We start from the raw sequence: 15930 nt of genomic DNA on the forward strand, positions 1-15930 counted from the left end.
CTAAGGTGGATGCTGTCTGTGCAAAGCTACCTGGCTCTGAGGCTAGGTGGGGTTAAACCAGACTTGGAAAGGACAGCAGGAAAATGGCTGGCAGCGAACACCAGAACGTGTTTCCCAGGCAAGGTGCCTGTTTTTTTCTGGCTATTTTCCTCTTTGTGAGTCTTCAATAGATATTAAACCAACACAAAGTGGATTCTGAAAAGGTCTTTTTCCTGTTTCCTTGCCCAAAGAAAAGCAAATCCCAGTCTATGGGTAGGAAGCAGCAGGGAAGAGGGGGCCCTGTTTCTGCCAGCAGCCCTTATCCAATTCTTGGGCCCCTCCACAGCCTGGCGGGCGTTTTAAGTGGCAGGACTCTCGGCCAAGCGCAGGTTGGAAACAGCTGCTCCGTCGCAGGGCGGGAGGACGGAAAGAGGTCTGGGGAAGCTTCTTTTCCTCCATCTTTTCCTCCAGCTAGAGTACGATTGAGCTTGAAGGCGTGGCAGGAGAAAGGGGAGACGGAGAGCCTGGAGAGGGAGTGGCCGGAGGCTAGATAGAGAAACCTCGGAGCAGAGCAGGAGGGGGAACGGCCGGGCAAAGTAGGAAAAGAAGCCCTGTCTAGGACGGAAGTGGAGAGTAGGGCTGTGGCTACAAAGGTGGAGAAGATGCCGTCTTGGCCCTGCCCAAGTCTGCTATTTCAGGGAGGTCTGGAGGAGAGGCGAAGAGTAGGTCACACCCAGCGGACCTCCCAAAGCCCAGGGGCTTATCACTAGACAGGCTCGTCCATTCCTCCAAGAACTCAGCGAGGGCCGGCTAAGCGCCTACTAGGTGCCCGGGGTCCAAGGAAGCGCCCTGGAGAACCGGAGCGCAGGAGGCGGAGTCGGCCCAAACGGCTTCGCGGAGGAGCGAATTCCGTAGTCGGCGGTGCGGGAGGGTGGCGGTGCACGCGTGTGGGCCGGGCGAACGCAGAAGGCGAGGCAGGCCGGGGAGGAGGGGAAGGAGGCGGGGATTGAGCCCGGGGGAGGGAGGGGGAGGCCGAGGCGCCGAGAGAGGGAGTGGGAGGTGTGAAGAGTGCGAGCGGCTGGCTGGGGGTGGGGGGGGGGGGCGGCGGTGCGGGGAGGCCGGAGAGGAGAGGCGGTCGGGCGGGGTGGCCGAGGGCGTGAAGTGGGGGGGCGGCGAGGGACCGAGCCGGGCGGGAGCGGGGAGGCGGCGGCGAGGGGGAGGAGAGAGGGAGGGGAAGAAGGAGGAAGCGAGCGCGGCTGCTGCAGGGGGAGGAAGACAGGGAGGAGGAGCCGTGCGCGGCGGCCGTGGCGGCCGCCAGGGGAGCCGAGCGCCGGGGCGCGGAGAGCCGAGCGGGCGCCCAGTCGGGGCCGAGGGCCGACTGCCGGTGAGTGGAGCCCCGCAGGGCGCGGCGACCCGTCCCTGGGGCCGGGCGGGTGGCGCGGGAAGCTGCGGCGCCGGGGCGGAGGGAGGGGGCCGGCCGGAGCCCAGCCCCCGGCTGGCCCGGCCTCCCGCCCGCCTTTCCTCCCTCCCTCCCGGCTTCCTCCCGCCGCTGCCCGCGCGAGGGGGGCAGGTCCCGGGCGGGCCGCGGGCTGGGGGAGGTGCTGCCCGGAGGGCGGGCGTCTGGGGCCGGGGGGTGGAGCTGGGGGCTCGGGGGTGTACCCGGGGGCGGGAGGCTGGCCCGGGACGGCTCTAAATTGGCTCGGAGGGGCCCGTCGGCGGCGAAGTTGCTCGCTGGGGGCAGAGACGGCCACGCGGTTGCAGGAGTAAGCGATCCCCCTGTGGCGAGTGCGTGAGACGAGGAGTCCGGCGTCCCCGCCAGCCCCGTCGCCCTCCCCGCCGGCCCGGCCCCGCCAGCTCCCCTCCTGGCCTCCGCGTGTTCCCTCGCCGTCTCCCCCGGTTCGCTCCTGCCGCGTCCCCTCAACCCTCGCCCTGACCCTCCCGGCCTCCGACTTCCCCCGACCCCTGCTTGCTTCGCCACTGCCCCTGTTCCCCTTTTCTTCCCTCGCTAGTTATCCCTCCCCGCCTCGTAATTCCCGATGCAATTGCCTCTTTGAGACCTTTTTTTTTTTCCTCTCCTTCCTTTTAGATTGGCCAACGGCTCGTTTCCACCCTGCCTCGTTGGTGGCCACTGGAGAAGCGCGGGGGGCTCCCCAGGCAGCCGTAGGGACAAATTAGAGCCAGCACTTGGCCCCAGGCCTCGCGTGTAGCTTCCCGTCCCCTGCTCTAGTTGCCCCGGTGTCCGGAGGGGGGTGCGGGGGCGGGGTGTGCCCTCCGTATATGTCCCACCACCCGGGCCACCCTCGGGGCTTGTGTTCCATCTCGCTCTCGCTTCCTGCACGGTGGTCGTGGGGAGCCACTTTGCATCATGTCCCGGTATAGCTACCAAAGTCTCCTGGACTGGCTCTATGGGGGCGTGGACCCCAGCTTTGCGGGCAATGGGGGCCCCGACTGTGCTGCCTTCCTCTCTTGGCAGCAGCGGCTGCTGGAAAGTGTGGTGGTCCTGACCCTGGCCCTGTTGGAGATCCTGGTGGCCCTGCGGCACATCCTGAGGCAGACGAAGGAGGACGGTAGGGGTGGCCGTGGCTGCCAGCCAGAGCAGGTGACCCAGCGGCCAGAGGAAGGCAAAGAGAGCCTGAGCAAGAATCTGCTCTTAGTAGCCTTGTGCCTGACCTTCGGGGTGGAGGTGGGCTTTAAGTTCGCCACCAAGACCGTCATCTACCTGCTCAACCCCTGTCACCTGGTCACCATGATGCATGTGAGTCTGTTGACTTCCCCCACCCCTTCCTGGCAGCCTCAGCCAGCAGAGTCATTTGTGTGCTCAGGACACTTGGCCGCGTAGAGCACCTCACCCCTGCGGGCAGTGGGACCCTTAAAAATGATTTTCCAACGAGTGGCTGTTTGGGTGCGGATTTCAGATTTGGCTTCCTTCCACCTTTGCACAATGCGTCAGCCCTACGGTGGTGGTTAGCCCTGGAAAAGACTAGCACTCAGGCCAGCGGCCCCTCCCCTCCCAGGCCTACCCTGGCCTTTTGCCAGCAGGAAGTCCGACCCCAGCCAGGTTCCCTTTCTGGATCACCAGAAGGGAGCCATGGGCCACCCCCCCCCCCAACACACACACACACACACCCCACCCCCACCCCCTGCCCCAACACACACACACATTCCCTCTGCCACAATTTCCCAGAGGCCTGGTGGCTTTCTTTCCTGGAGGTGGTCACAGAAGGTTCCGGTCATACTTGGGGGAAATACTTTTGTAGGTTTCTCTTAATGACTTTCTTTTGGGAGTTTAGGATCTTAGGGTGAGGTCTTCCTTTTGAGTTCTGAGGTGTCAGAGCAGCACCAAACTCCGACTCACTGCACTCTGAAGCAGACCCCAGGCAGACTCGTGACCTCTTCTCTGTGGTGAGAGGGTATTTATTTCCTGCAAACCTCTCCATCTTATCATTCTCATTCTCTCTCCTGAGGTCACAGTCCAGGGGTGCCCAGAGAGCTGATTTCTTTATCTCCCATTAGCGGTGCTAAGAAAAACAAATGAGATTGAAAAGGAAAGTTGCCAGATACATAAAAATAATCTGGGTGAGCACCAACCAAGAGCGAGACTGTCTTTTTGTACTCAGCCTGTGTAGAGAGATGATCTAAAACTATAATATCACGGAAGGGTAGGAAGAGGAGAAGAGCATGGGGTGGGGGGGCTGTCTCTTTTAGATTTCAGGCTGTGGAAAACCTGGTGTGTTTTATTCAGGGACAGTTGTGAAACCTGTCATTAGCATCTTTATTGCTTTTATATTTGTAGAAGGTTGTTTTCTCAGGAGACTCGTGACAACCTTGTGTGGGGCAGGAGGTTGAGATAATTGTCTCGGTTTCACAGGCCTGGCGGGGGGACTCGGGGATGGGAGGTTGCTCGCTTGCAACCAAAAGATGAATTAGCTTTCTGGGTTGGAAAGCTAACCCACCCTCTTTGGGGTTTCGGAATGCAGAGCAGTCTCTGGGAGGCCGCTGCTGATCAGCATGGTGCTGCCTACTTATGCTGCAGATGCTTGCTAGCTCTGTGTTGTAGGAAGTCCTTGGATGGCAGGTTCTTGGCCTCAGTTTCCCAATCTGGAAACTGGTGAATGACCACAGACCCCATTCAGTCTTGCAGATGTGATAAGGAGGTGTAGACAGATTTAGAATAAAGCAGCTCTTAGTGATGGGATGGCTCTAAGCGTCCAGTAGGCTTGGAGTGGGTAGTATTTTTTTAGAGGCCTTCTTGGGAAGTAATGCCATTCACAGGAAACCCAAGGGCTCCCCCAGTTAGACCTTCTGTGTAAATTTGAGCCTGTCCTCTTTCTTTCTTTTTTTTTTTTTAATGAATGGGCTTTTTGTTAATGAAAGGAAACAACACATCTCAGCCATTGCTATGTGAGGCTCTTGGGACAGGAGTGCTTTTTTTGGATGGCAGGTGGTGAGGGTCAGAGGGTACCTCTTTGACAAAGGGGTCTTGAGGCCTCTGACAACCACATATCTAGAAGGTCAACAAAGAACTAAATTCAGCCCGATTGGGGCTGCTGCTGGGGTGATGACGTCAAACCTGGCAGCATCATGGTTTTCAGTGGAAAGGTTTTTAGAGGCTTTTAGAAGACTCTGGAGGCTTCGTTCTGGCATTAATTAGTTGTGTGACTTTGGGGAAAGTACTTGTCCTGGCTCTCAGTTTGCCTGGCTGCAAAACGAGGCAGAGTTGAATTTCTAGGTCTTGACAGTCTATGTGCTGTGCTTCTTTCCTCTATTAAGCAGTGCCCCGGGGTGCCACACAGAGCTATCCCAGAAATGGCTTTTGGTCTCCTCGCTCATTTCAGGTGGTCATGGTTCACCTTCTCATCCTCATCTTTCGCTCCCTGGGTTTTCCCCGTAAAGTAAACCTGAGAAGGCCACCCTTTAGGGGTCCATATAGATGATGTTGGCCCTCAGGGGCTGAGTGCAGCAGAGATGGATGTTTGGGGAACTATGAACTGATTCCTGTCACTGTGCTTTTGCTGTTGTCCCGTGCTTAGCTGAAACTCTGAAGCTAGGTGGTGGGGGCAAAGAACAGTCAGGTTGAGGAATCCTTGAGACCAAGCAGGATTGTACTGCTTTGTCCTTTACTCCCAAGTTACTGCTTTGTGTCATTTAAATAGAAACTTCTGGCCTACTGGGGGACTTAGCCTTTGATGAATCCAACACTCCATACCTTACCTATGGTCTTATTGGAAGCAGGGACATACGGATTTTTAAAAGCTGATGTGAATCTTTAAAAGAAATATTACAACAGATGGAAACAGTTTTCTAACTTATTTGGGCTTCCCTGGTGGCTCAGATGGTAAAGAATCTGCCTGCAATGCCGGAGATACAGGTTTGATCCCTGGGTCAGGAAGATCCCTTGGAGGAGGGCATGGCAACTGACTCCAGTATTCTTGTGGGAAGAATCCCATGGACAGAGGAGCCTGGGGGCTACAGTCCATGGGGTTATGTGTTAGTCGCTCAGTCGTGCCCGACTCTTTGTGACCCCATGGACTGCAGTCCACCAGGTTCCTCTGTCCATGAGATTTTCCAGGCAAGGATACTGGAGTGGGTTGCCATTTCCTTCTCCAGGGGATCTTCCCAACCCAGGGATCGAAGCCGGGTCTCCTGCACTGCAAGCAAATTCTTTATCGACTGAGCTACAAGGGAAGCCAGTCCATGGGGTTAGTATTAATAATACTTTACATCTGTCTAGCTCTTAACTTTTATAAGACCCTTTCACACGAACTATCTTCTTTAGGGTTATGCTAGATAAGCTTGAGCCTGGACAGAGAGATGTTAAAATTTACCCTGTGACTGTGTGTGTTTCAAAGGGGAGGTGTTGAGTACAAAGAAATACTTTGGCAAGTGAATTAGCTGAGTTAGGCTATATCATGGCAGTAAATTCTGTGGAGTTCAGAGGTCCTGATAAGGAAAGGGAGACATTAGCTGAATTGAAAGCAGAAGCTTAGAGACATTTCTGATGTGTGTCTCTCAACAAGATGACTCAATTATAGCTTTATAGAAGGCCTTGTTCGGCAGAGGCAGTGTAAGTTTGTAATAAGGGCAGTATTACTTTCAGCCAGGAAATGGAAGCACTGGAGGGAAAACGACTAGTCTCCTTACCTCCCATTTTTCAGTCTGTAAAATGTTTCCTCCCAAGGCCTTTGATACACAGACCCTCCTCATAGCCATGCTGCCTTTGGGCAACTGCCAGCTTTAGAAGCACAGGGCAGGGTACTTCTTGTGTCCGAGTTCTGTTCTTGAATAATATTCCTGCTGTCAGGTTTCTTTTTGGCCTCGTCTGTTATCTCAAGGGCCCTAGAACTTGGGACTGGTAGAGGTTTGTAGGATTAAAGCAGCACCTTCTCACATCTGACTTAAGCTGGGGATGCTTGAGGGTTCTTGGAATCAGCAAGCACCAGGATTAACACACCACTGTTAAACCCCTTGCTGAATATCAGTGGTTTTTACCCATTACACCAAGAAGTATTTCTTCAAGCATGGCTAGCTGGTCCCCTGTGCATAATATTTTCGTAGGTATGGGTGACACGGAATGAATTTACTGACTGTTTATGCTGTTTACAAAAAAAATCAAAGTGGAAATCACACTGCCAGCAAGGTACTGGCAGGGGTGGCTTTAGAACCCAGCTGTCAACAGTGGAATTGGGGCTTTAGCAGGAAGAGAGTCTCATAGCTATTTAAGTCCTAAAATCTACAGTTTCTTAGTGGAAGGGTTAAAATGCCAGACAGTTTGACTGATTGTGTCCGTAAAAACTCATGGCCTTTTATCCTTTGCATCTAGTTAGATTGTCTCTGCCTTAGGAACTTGCAAAGATCGAATTTTGGATGTCTTGTCTAATTGTCCACTTCCGGTTTGTTGTGTATATGTCTGTGTCAGTATCTCCCAGTTGGGCCCTGAACTTAGTGGGGCATAGCATATGCCATTTAACCCTCTGTGTCTCTGTGCATAAGGCACTCTGGATCTCAGCTGGACATTTTCCAAATAATAATTGATGCTATTGACCCCTGAGCACCAAGCCTCTGGTTTTTAGCCTTTAAGACCAAGTGAGCCCCATCCTTTTTTTAGAGTTAGCGTTGCTATTTTTCTGTCTTTACGATATATTAGAAGGCTGATGTCCACCAAATATGGCTAACCTGCTTTTGTCTCACTGTTTACTTTCCTACTTCACTTTTTGCCAAAAGCACAGAATGGCACATATTCAGAATGGTCCTGAGCTTTTTGTGACACCTTTTGGAACTCACTGGATGTATATGGGTATGTTATATTTGCTCTATGATGGATTTGTTTTAGAGAAAACCTGATAGATTTGAGAACTAGGCTTTTTTTGTCCCCTGCCTCCTTGACTTCAGACCAACCACACCTCTTCATCCCCATCTGTTGTCTGGAGCACTGATAACTTGCTCATGGTTGCAATTGATGTTGGTGTGTAATGGGTGCAATGAGGGATCCAGCTATCTGCTGGCTTATCAGATGGACTGTGTCCTGTGTCATCAGTCCAGGGGGACACAATGGGGTGATGTTTGTATGGTCCTCAGCAATGAGGCATGACATTCCTTTTTAGTTTGTTTCATATTCTCCCCCAAGGAAATTTGCAGAGAATTTTTCCATCTTTCATTGTTACAGTCTTTGACAGAGTCCCTTCCATTATAAGGGAAATGGTGTGGATTGGTGGATTAAACAACCCACAGACAGCCCTGGGATTTAAAATGATGATACCAGTTTTGCTTGTCGCCTGCTAGGGAACCTGAGCAAATTATTTAGCTTTTTCCTATCTTGATCTTCTTCGTGAAATGGGCCACATGGAAACAAAGCATTTTAATCCTCTGAATAGCTCTGTGGTCACTTAAACAGACGCCAGGTACAGCTGATCAGAGCTGGCAGATGACCAATAGATTTTTTTCCTCTGACTCAGAAACTGACAAACCTCAACTTTTCACCTTTCTTGATAGCTCTTAGAATCCATTCCTCTAATTAGTTCTGTTGCTTTTCTCTGGATCCTTGCCCACGTCTGCATACCCTTCTATACACAGTCTATAAAACTGGATACTGTGACCAGAGGTCCAGCCCACACCCAGCAGAGAGGAAAGATTTCTTTCTCAGCCTTTTCTCACTGTGCACCTGTTAATACAATGCAGCCTGGAGCTTACTGTTAAGTAATAGAATGCAGCAGACTCCTACTCAGGGGGTGATCCACAGGCCCCCTGGATTTTTGTCCCTTTGCCATAGAAGTACCTCCTTCATCACTGTCTTCATGGGATCTGTCGTGAATTCCTCCCCTCTGTAGATGGTCCTGAAGATTCTCTGGGAAACTTTCCAGTTGACCTTGACTCCACAGTTATTCCACTCATTCCACCAATACCTCTTGTCCTCCTTTCCCAACTCTGCATATTCCTCAGACTGTTAGCCTCTTTAACATTAGCCTTTGCATGAAAAAATTGCAAGCATTAGTTGCTCAGTCACGTCCTACTCTTTGTGACTCCATGGTCTGTAGCCCGCCAGGTTCCTTTGTCCATGAGATTCTCCAGGCAAGAATACTGGAGTGGGTTGCCATTCCCTTCTCCAGGGGATCTTCCTGACCCAGGGACTGAATCCGGGTTTCCTGCATTGTAGGCAGATTCTTTACCATATGAGCCACCAGGGAAGCCCATGACTTTGTATACAAGTCGGTAGTTTGGTAAGTGTTCAACTGGGTTGTTTGATTTTACATGTTTGTTCATTCTCTACCATTAGTGTGTATACTTTTCTTTAAAGAAAGGAGTAGTATGTTTTTTTCCCTCTGTAACACCCTGCAGAGCTTAATACAATACTGTATGTGCACATTAATTGCTTAATGTGTAGTGTGCCTGGATAATGCTGGCTGACTGACTGGCTGACAGAACTGACTTTTTTCTGTTCTTTTTTCTTTTTCCCTCTGGTGGTTCTGTCTGTGGTCCCTTGAGGTCTCATGGGCACAGTTCCTGTGTCTCCTGTGCCTATTAAGAGAAACTCCTGTCTGGTTTTTTTTTTTTTTTTTTGAAATAGCCAGAAAGAGAGGTGGTTTCACCTCCAGCTCACACATCTTTTTGTTGAATTTCCATCACAAAGAGCTGGTTATTAGGAACTGCAGCCCATTCTCTGCCCCAAGTTTCTGCTCACTTTCATTGCACTGAGGAAATTGCACTGTTGGATCTTGGTCTTAAATCCCTTGGTTTGACATCTGGAAATGTCTACTTTCTTCTTTTCCTCCTTTAATATCAGACATTAAAAAAAAAACTGTTATTAAGCTGGTAACTCACTTTCTATCTCTCCCCTTTTATATTTTTCAATAGCTTGTTCACTGTCAACCATGCTTCATTGAAATACCCTTTGCAAGAAGAGCCAGACTTCTCAACTTCTGGTCTTTCATATATTTTTTTTTGTTAACTTTGTTTGTGTTCAGCTTTGTGAGGTATAGTCGACAAAGAAAATTGTAAGATATTTAAAGTGCACGACGTGATTTGATTACGCATACATCATGAAAGGACTCCCCACCCCCCACTGAGTTCACTAACACATCCGTGATCTTTCATATCTTTTGTTAAATTGAGAGCATCTTCTGCCAGTAACTGACTGACTGGACCTGAAGTGGAGTGCAGTGCTTTTCAAATTTTCTTTGTGAAAGATTCCCTTGGAACCTTGTTCTCATGCAAATGCCTGGCTCTCCACTCAGAGTCTAAGTCAGTCTCGGTCCTATAAGGTGAGGATGGGAACCTGCATTTATTACAAGTTCCTCAATGATTCTGATGCCAGTGAGCATTGGATCCCACTCTGAGAGACATTATCTAGTGGATAAAGTATGAGGTCAGAGAAGGCAATGGCACCCCACTCCAGTACTCTTGCCTGGAAAATCCCATGGGCGGAGGAGCCTCGTAGGCTGCAGTCCATAGGGTTGTGAAGAGTCTGACACAACTGAGTGACTTCACTTTCACTTTTCACTTTCATGCATTGGAGAAGGAAATGGCAACCCACTCCAGTGTTCTTGCCTGGAGAATCCCAGGGACGGCGGAGCCTGGTGGGCTGCCATCTCTGGGGTCGCACAGAGTCAGACATGACTGAAGTGACTTAGCAGCAAAGCATGAGGTGGGATGTTGCTTCCGATGCTCCTCCTGACTGGTGTGATTCTGGTGGCCTGTGGGTGGGCATTTGGTCTTCTAGTAGTACCTCGGTATTTATGTGGGTGTTAAATAAGGTGGTTGAAATTAGAGGTTGAAGACCCCGAGTTATTGTGAGGTGGATTTTAAGGTAACTTTGGCGTTCCAGTGGCCTGTTGGGTGCCTGTGGCTTTTATAAGTGGAGGATTTCAGCCAAACCTCTTTTTAATCACCTTCCAGTCCTCCTACACTCCTTTGCCATTCTTGCAGTGTTGGAGATCTTTGGGAACTAACAAGATAAAATACTGATACAGAATTATTGCATCCTAGTTCTCTATTTGCAGGACTTTAGTTTTAAATGCTAATGGAAATGTATCCATTCTTGCATGTATTCAGCAAACATTTGTCCAGTTCCTGTTGTGTGTCAAACATTGTGCCAGACACTGGAGATTCAAAGATAAATAAGAAACATTCTTTGCCTTCAATGTTGCCCACAGTTGAGATGAGACAGGCAAGAAAAAAAGATCAACTAAATTACAATGTAACATGTGAAGATCAACTAAATTACAATGTAACATATAAAGATCAACTAAATTACAATGTAACATGTAAAGATCAACTAAATTACAATGTAACATGTAAAGATCAACTAAATTACAATGTGACAGGTTTGAAACAAACATTAAGGACCAGAGGGTCTTTTATTTTTTCCTGATGCAATTAAGGAAAGCATACTGGAGGAGGTGACATTTGACTCATAAGGAGACATGTTAGCTCTTTGAGAGCAGGGGTCCTTGTTTGTCTTATTTTCTATCATAGTGCCTCTCATGGGACCCACCTCATAGTAGGTGCTCAATAAACGTGTGAATGAATGACCAGGAGGTGGCTAGGTGTTGCAGAAGGAAAGGGTTTCTTGGCATAGGAAACGATACATGTAAAGGCACAGAGTTGCTTCCTCTTTCACAGGAAAGCTTTACAACTCTTACCTGGAGTCATTTTCATTTTATTATCAGGGACAGGCATTGTTTTTGTATTTCTCCCTCGGCAAACCACATAAAACTTGGAACGCTCTGTCATTTCTGGCCTGTTGATAAGACAGCTGCAGTTAATCACAAGTCCTTGATAGGGGGCTTGTGAGATAGAACGTTGTGTTCTCTCTGCTGTCCCAAGGAGGGCCCACATGGTCAAGGACAGACACGGAACACAGAGAGTGAGCAGACATTAAATGCAGGAAATGAGGTAGCAGGCATTCCACCCCCCACCAGATGATTTTTAGTGGCTCATGGGATGGCTGCTGCCCCCACAAAGCTGAAACTGATGCAATGTTTCCATGCTCTTCTACCTTTCTCTTTTCTATTTCTTTTCCCCTGCTTCCATGTCTTCCCCCGCTAACCCCCCCAACTCACCCCATCCAAGTTTGCCTCTTTCCAGAGTACTCAAAGCTCCAGATCAACTCCATCTAAATGCCTGTTTCACCAGAGGAGGTCCTATCTCCAAGGAAATAAGGAAGAAATCAGTTCCATGTAGGAAGTTCATACTGCAGTGTGAATGGCTCAGATGCAACAGAGGTAGGGGAGGACAGGACTTTTTAAAAGGGCCTTGTTAGCCTTACGTGATCTTTAATTGGTGGGGTGTGTCTCAGAATTTGAGCAGGTGGCCTTTCCCATGCTCCTTGCTCAGTTGTTGGCCTCCCTCCTGCTCCACCTCCCATCCTCCCCGACCCTGAGAACTGGAGTTATCAATGTCTTGCTGTCCTACTTGCTGAATGCCCAGGGTAAGTCTCCCTCCAAGGTGCTCTTGAATACAGCAGTTAAATCTGAATGTCTGGGGAGGGCTCCTCCTCTTCTGGGCACGGTCCTCTCTGTTTACTCAGCTCTTTCCCAGAGAAAGAGCTGCCAGCTAAACAGGGCATGGTTTGCACGTCTGTCAGTGTGTGGTGTGTCAAGGGACACTGACCTGTTGCGGTCAGTGATCCTGAAGGGGAGGGTTGGGGGGATCTTTCCGTTGGCTGCATACCCTTAACAGTAGCTGCTGGAGCAAATGTCAGAGGGAGGCAGGCAGGGTAGGATGAGTCTGGTTGTGGGCCTGGTGAGCTCTGAGGAAATGAAATAGATGGCAGGAGACTGTCTTCTCTAAGACAGTCCTTAGAGAGGATTGGACTGTTGGGCAGACCCAGTTCAAGCCATGTCCTGTGGGCAGATGTTTAGGTTGATAGGAGAGTGAGAGGCGAGATTATCTGAGGAGAAAGGAATCATGCATGACAGTTGCTCAGTCATGTCCCATGCTTTGTGACCCCATGGACTGCAGCCTGCTAAGCTCCTCTGTCCTTGGGATTCTCCTAGGCAATAATACTGGAATGGTTTGCTATTTCCTCCTCCAGAGGGTCTTTTCTTCCCGACCTGGGGATCGAACCCATGTCTCTTGTATCTCCTGCATTGGCAGGCAGGTTCTTTACCACTGCACCACCTGGGAAGCCCAAAGGAAGCATGAGCCCATTCTAATTCCATCTCAGTTCCTCCAGTCTCCCTGTCTCCAGCACACATCAGTGGTGGTATAAACTCAGGGTGTATTTTGCCTATGAATTGAGTCGCCTTTGCCAGTTGACCAGCTGTGTTTGCAGAACGACTTTGTGCTCAGGCTGTTGCTAGCAAAGAGACATTTCATTCAGGTGCTGATTAAACAAGGCACAGAGCCAGATTGCACATTAAGGGCCTTAACTACGGCTCTGGGAGCCCTGGGTAAACACTTATTAGATGTTTTGGGTAGAGTATTAGGAGAAGCTGCTGGACACGAGGGAAACTGGCTAGGAGAGACTTCTAGAAAGGTCTTTGGTCTTTTCCTAGATGCATCAGATCTGAGCTACTGGCACGTACACAGAAGGGCTAGACAGGTTTCCTCCTTGGCATTTACTTGGGAAATTCTTACTGGGACTCAGTAGGTTTGGACTGGGACACAGCAATGAACCTGGCTAAGTTAAGCTGGGCATTAGAAATGCCTCCTTTTCCTAATGCAGGTTCCGCTGAGTGGACTGAGCTTTTGGACCATATTTCCTGGGTTTGTATTTGAGCTCCATCATTATGTGACCTTGGGTGGGTAGTGGTAAAGAATTTTCCTGCCAATGCAGGAGACACTTGTTCAATCCCTGGGTCAGGAATATCCCCTGGAGAAAGAAATGGCAATCCCCTCCAGTATTCTTGCCTGGAGAATCCCATGGACAGAGGACCCTGGGGACACAAAAGAGTTAAACATGACTGAGCATCCAAACAACAAGAATCATGTGTGACTGTAGGCGTGTTACTTAACTGCTATCAACTTCACTCATCTGTAAAATGGATATAATCACAGTACCTACCTAATAGGGCTATTGTGAGTATTAAATGGAATAACTTAAATCAAGCATTTGGCAGAAATTCTGGCTCATTGTCAGCAATAAATGTTAGCAGCTTTTCATAGTACAGTCAGCCCTCCATAAATGTGTGTTCCAATTTGCAGATTTAACCAACTACAGATTGAAAATATTAGGGAAAAAAATTTCAGAAAGTTTGAAAACATAAAGCTTGAATTTATTATGCACTGGAAACTGGTTATATTGTGTTAGGTGTTGTAAGTAATCTAGAGACAATTTGAAATATATGGGAGTATGTGCAAGGTTACATGCAAATACAACACCATTTTATACAAGGGACTTGAGCATCCATAGATTTTGGTATCCCTGGGGGGTCCTGGAACCAATCCCCCATGGATAGCAAGGGACAACTGTCGTAGTAATAGTGCTGTATAGTACTATATAGTATTATAGTAGTAATAGGGGGCTTCCCAGGTGATGCTGGTGGTAAAGAACCCACCTGCCAATGCAGGAGACATAAGAAATGCAGGTTCGATCCCTGGGTCAGGAAGATCCCTTGGAGGAGGGGGGCATGGCAACCCACTCAAGTATGCTTGCCTGGAGAATCCCATGGACAGAGGAGCCTGGCGTCTAAGCCTGAAGTGACTTAGCATGCACAGTAGTATATAGAACTCCTATATAGTGGTTCAAGTCATGCTGGGTAAAAGCTGTGTGTGCACAATCAGTCATATCTGACTCTTTGCAACCCTATGGACTGTAACCCGCCAGGTTCCTGTCAATGGGATTTCCCAGGCAGAAATACTGGAGTGGGTTGCCATTTTCTATCCCAGTGGATCTTCTGACCCAGGGATGGAACCCATGTCTCTTGTGTCACCTGCACTGGCAGAGGGTTCTTTAGTGCCAGCTGGGAAGCTTCCCAGGTGGGGAGGAAATGTCAATTCACTCCAGTATTGTTGCCAGGGAAAATCCCATGGACAGAGGGGACTGGCTGCTTAAGGTCCACAGGGTCACGAAGAATTGGACACAACGGAGCGCACGCGCTCACACACACAAAAGCTGACTCTAGGTTGGTAAAAGCCTGGGTTCAGATCCTACCACTAGCTGTGTAGCCCTTGGCAAGTTGGGTAACCTCTTTGACCCCCTAGTGACCACATTTGTAAATTGGAATAATTAAACCTACCCTGTAGGGCTGTTGTAAGACAATAATGAGAAACAATGAGACAAGAGTAATAAAAACACTTAAGATAGTAAACAGTCAATACTTTTTTTTGCTGTGCTGTGCTGTGTGATGATAATGAGCTTTGTTATCCTTATGGCTGCTGCTGCTGTGAGCTTGGATGCCTGATTCTGGGATAAGATGACAAATTAGATACAGGAAGGCAGCTGTAAGAATCTCACCCAAGAGAAACTTCACTGGCATCTTCATTTCATGTGGTAGGCAAAAATACTGATTCCATGAAGTTGGCACCCACATAATCTCTGCAGGGCAGGGTTGCTTGATTGTTCAAAGCCTAAGGATAGCTTTGTGGGAAATTGAGAAGTTACTGTAAATCACTCAGTGTTTTCTGAAGCATTTGGAGGATGGCTGTCATTGGTGGGATGCTTGGCTGTCCAGGGATCTCTGGGCTTAATTATTGCTGCTCTTCATCAATGGACTGGCTCTCTGGTGCCAGCTGTCTTGAGATTGGTAGCCTAGGAAACCGAGAACATGACAGAAGCAGGAAAGGATTGGTTTGGGGGTGGGCAGAAACAGGTGTGTGGATTGAGTTTTTACTTCTTCATTAATTTCTTTTGACTAAGGATAGTGCAGCTCTCTCAATAGCTGCCTGTTCCCAGAGTTAAGTTATCAGAGGAGAAAGGCAGGTTAAACATAGACCAGTGCCTTGCCTGACATTTCAGCAAATGGATGAAAAACCAAACAAATGAACAAGACAATTCTTCGAGTATCTCCCAGGTATGGAAACCCTCTCATTTTTAAGACTAGTTGCTCTCAGAACTAGAACCCCAGCAGCCAGTCCCTCACTAAAGAGAAGTCCCCTTTAATTGTGCAGCCCTCTGGGGCCAAGGCCTGGGTCTTGTGGTTTCACAGCCTTGGGGTTGGGATGCCCCACCCCAGCAAGGCCATTGATAGGCCTTCAGGCTTATTTGCAAGTGTTGTGAGTAAATAGGCAGTTCCTTGGGGTAAGGTCAGGTTTTCTGTAATAATCCGGGTTCCCTGGGAGGAATTGGCTTGGAGGGCATTCCTAAAACAAAGGACAACCCTGAGAAATTAAGGGAGACTGTACCCAAGGGTCCCCTTCTTATCCACACTTTTGTACCTTGTAATTTTGCATTTGTAGTTTCCTTTTCTAAGTCCCAGGCACTTGAGAGAGTGTGCATGCCTGTTGCCGCACTTTATTTCCTGCCCTGCAGGAATGTTGCTCAGGGTCATGTGCATAAATACCTTATTATCATCA

At 49.1% G+C, this 15930-nt stretch overlaps 1 protein-coding gene across 16 annotated transcripts in view; it reads left to right on the forward strand.

Moving 5' to 3' along the window:
- The first annotated feature begins 1248 nt into the window (after positions 1–1248).
- Positions 1249–15930, forward strand: part of TMEM164 (transmembrane protein 164) — a 180190-nt gene continuing 165508 nt past the window's right edge. For 4 of the 16 annotated variants that reach the window (XM_061409430.1, XM_061409433.1, XM_061409436.1 and 1 more), the window contains exons 1-2: positions 1658–1764; positions 2066–2734. In XM_061409430.1, coding sequence (XP_061265414.1) covers positions 2345–2734 — 390 coding nt within the window. In that variant the 5' untranslated portion in view covers positions 1658–1764; positions 2066–2344. Of the gene's footprint in view, positions 1364–1647; positions 1765–2065; positions 2735–5211; positions 5679–8710; positions 11697–15930 lie in introns of those variants that run through there. The other 12 variants (XM_061409432.1, XM_061409434.1, XM_061409442.1 and 9 more) reach the window with 12 other exon arrangements.

This window comes from Bos javanicus, chromosome X, assembly GCF_032452875.1.
Source record: "Bos javanicus breed banteng chromosome X, ARS-OSU_banteng_1.0, whole genome shotgun sequence".
Lineage (NCBI taxonomy): Eukaryota > Metazoa > Chordata > Mammalia > Artiodactyla > Bovidae > Bos > Bos javanicus.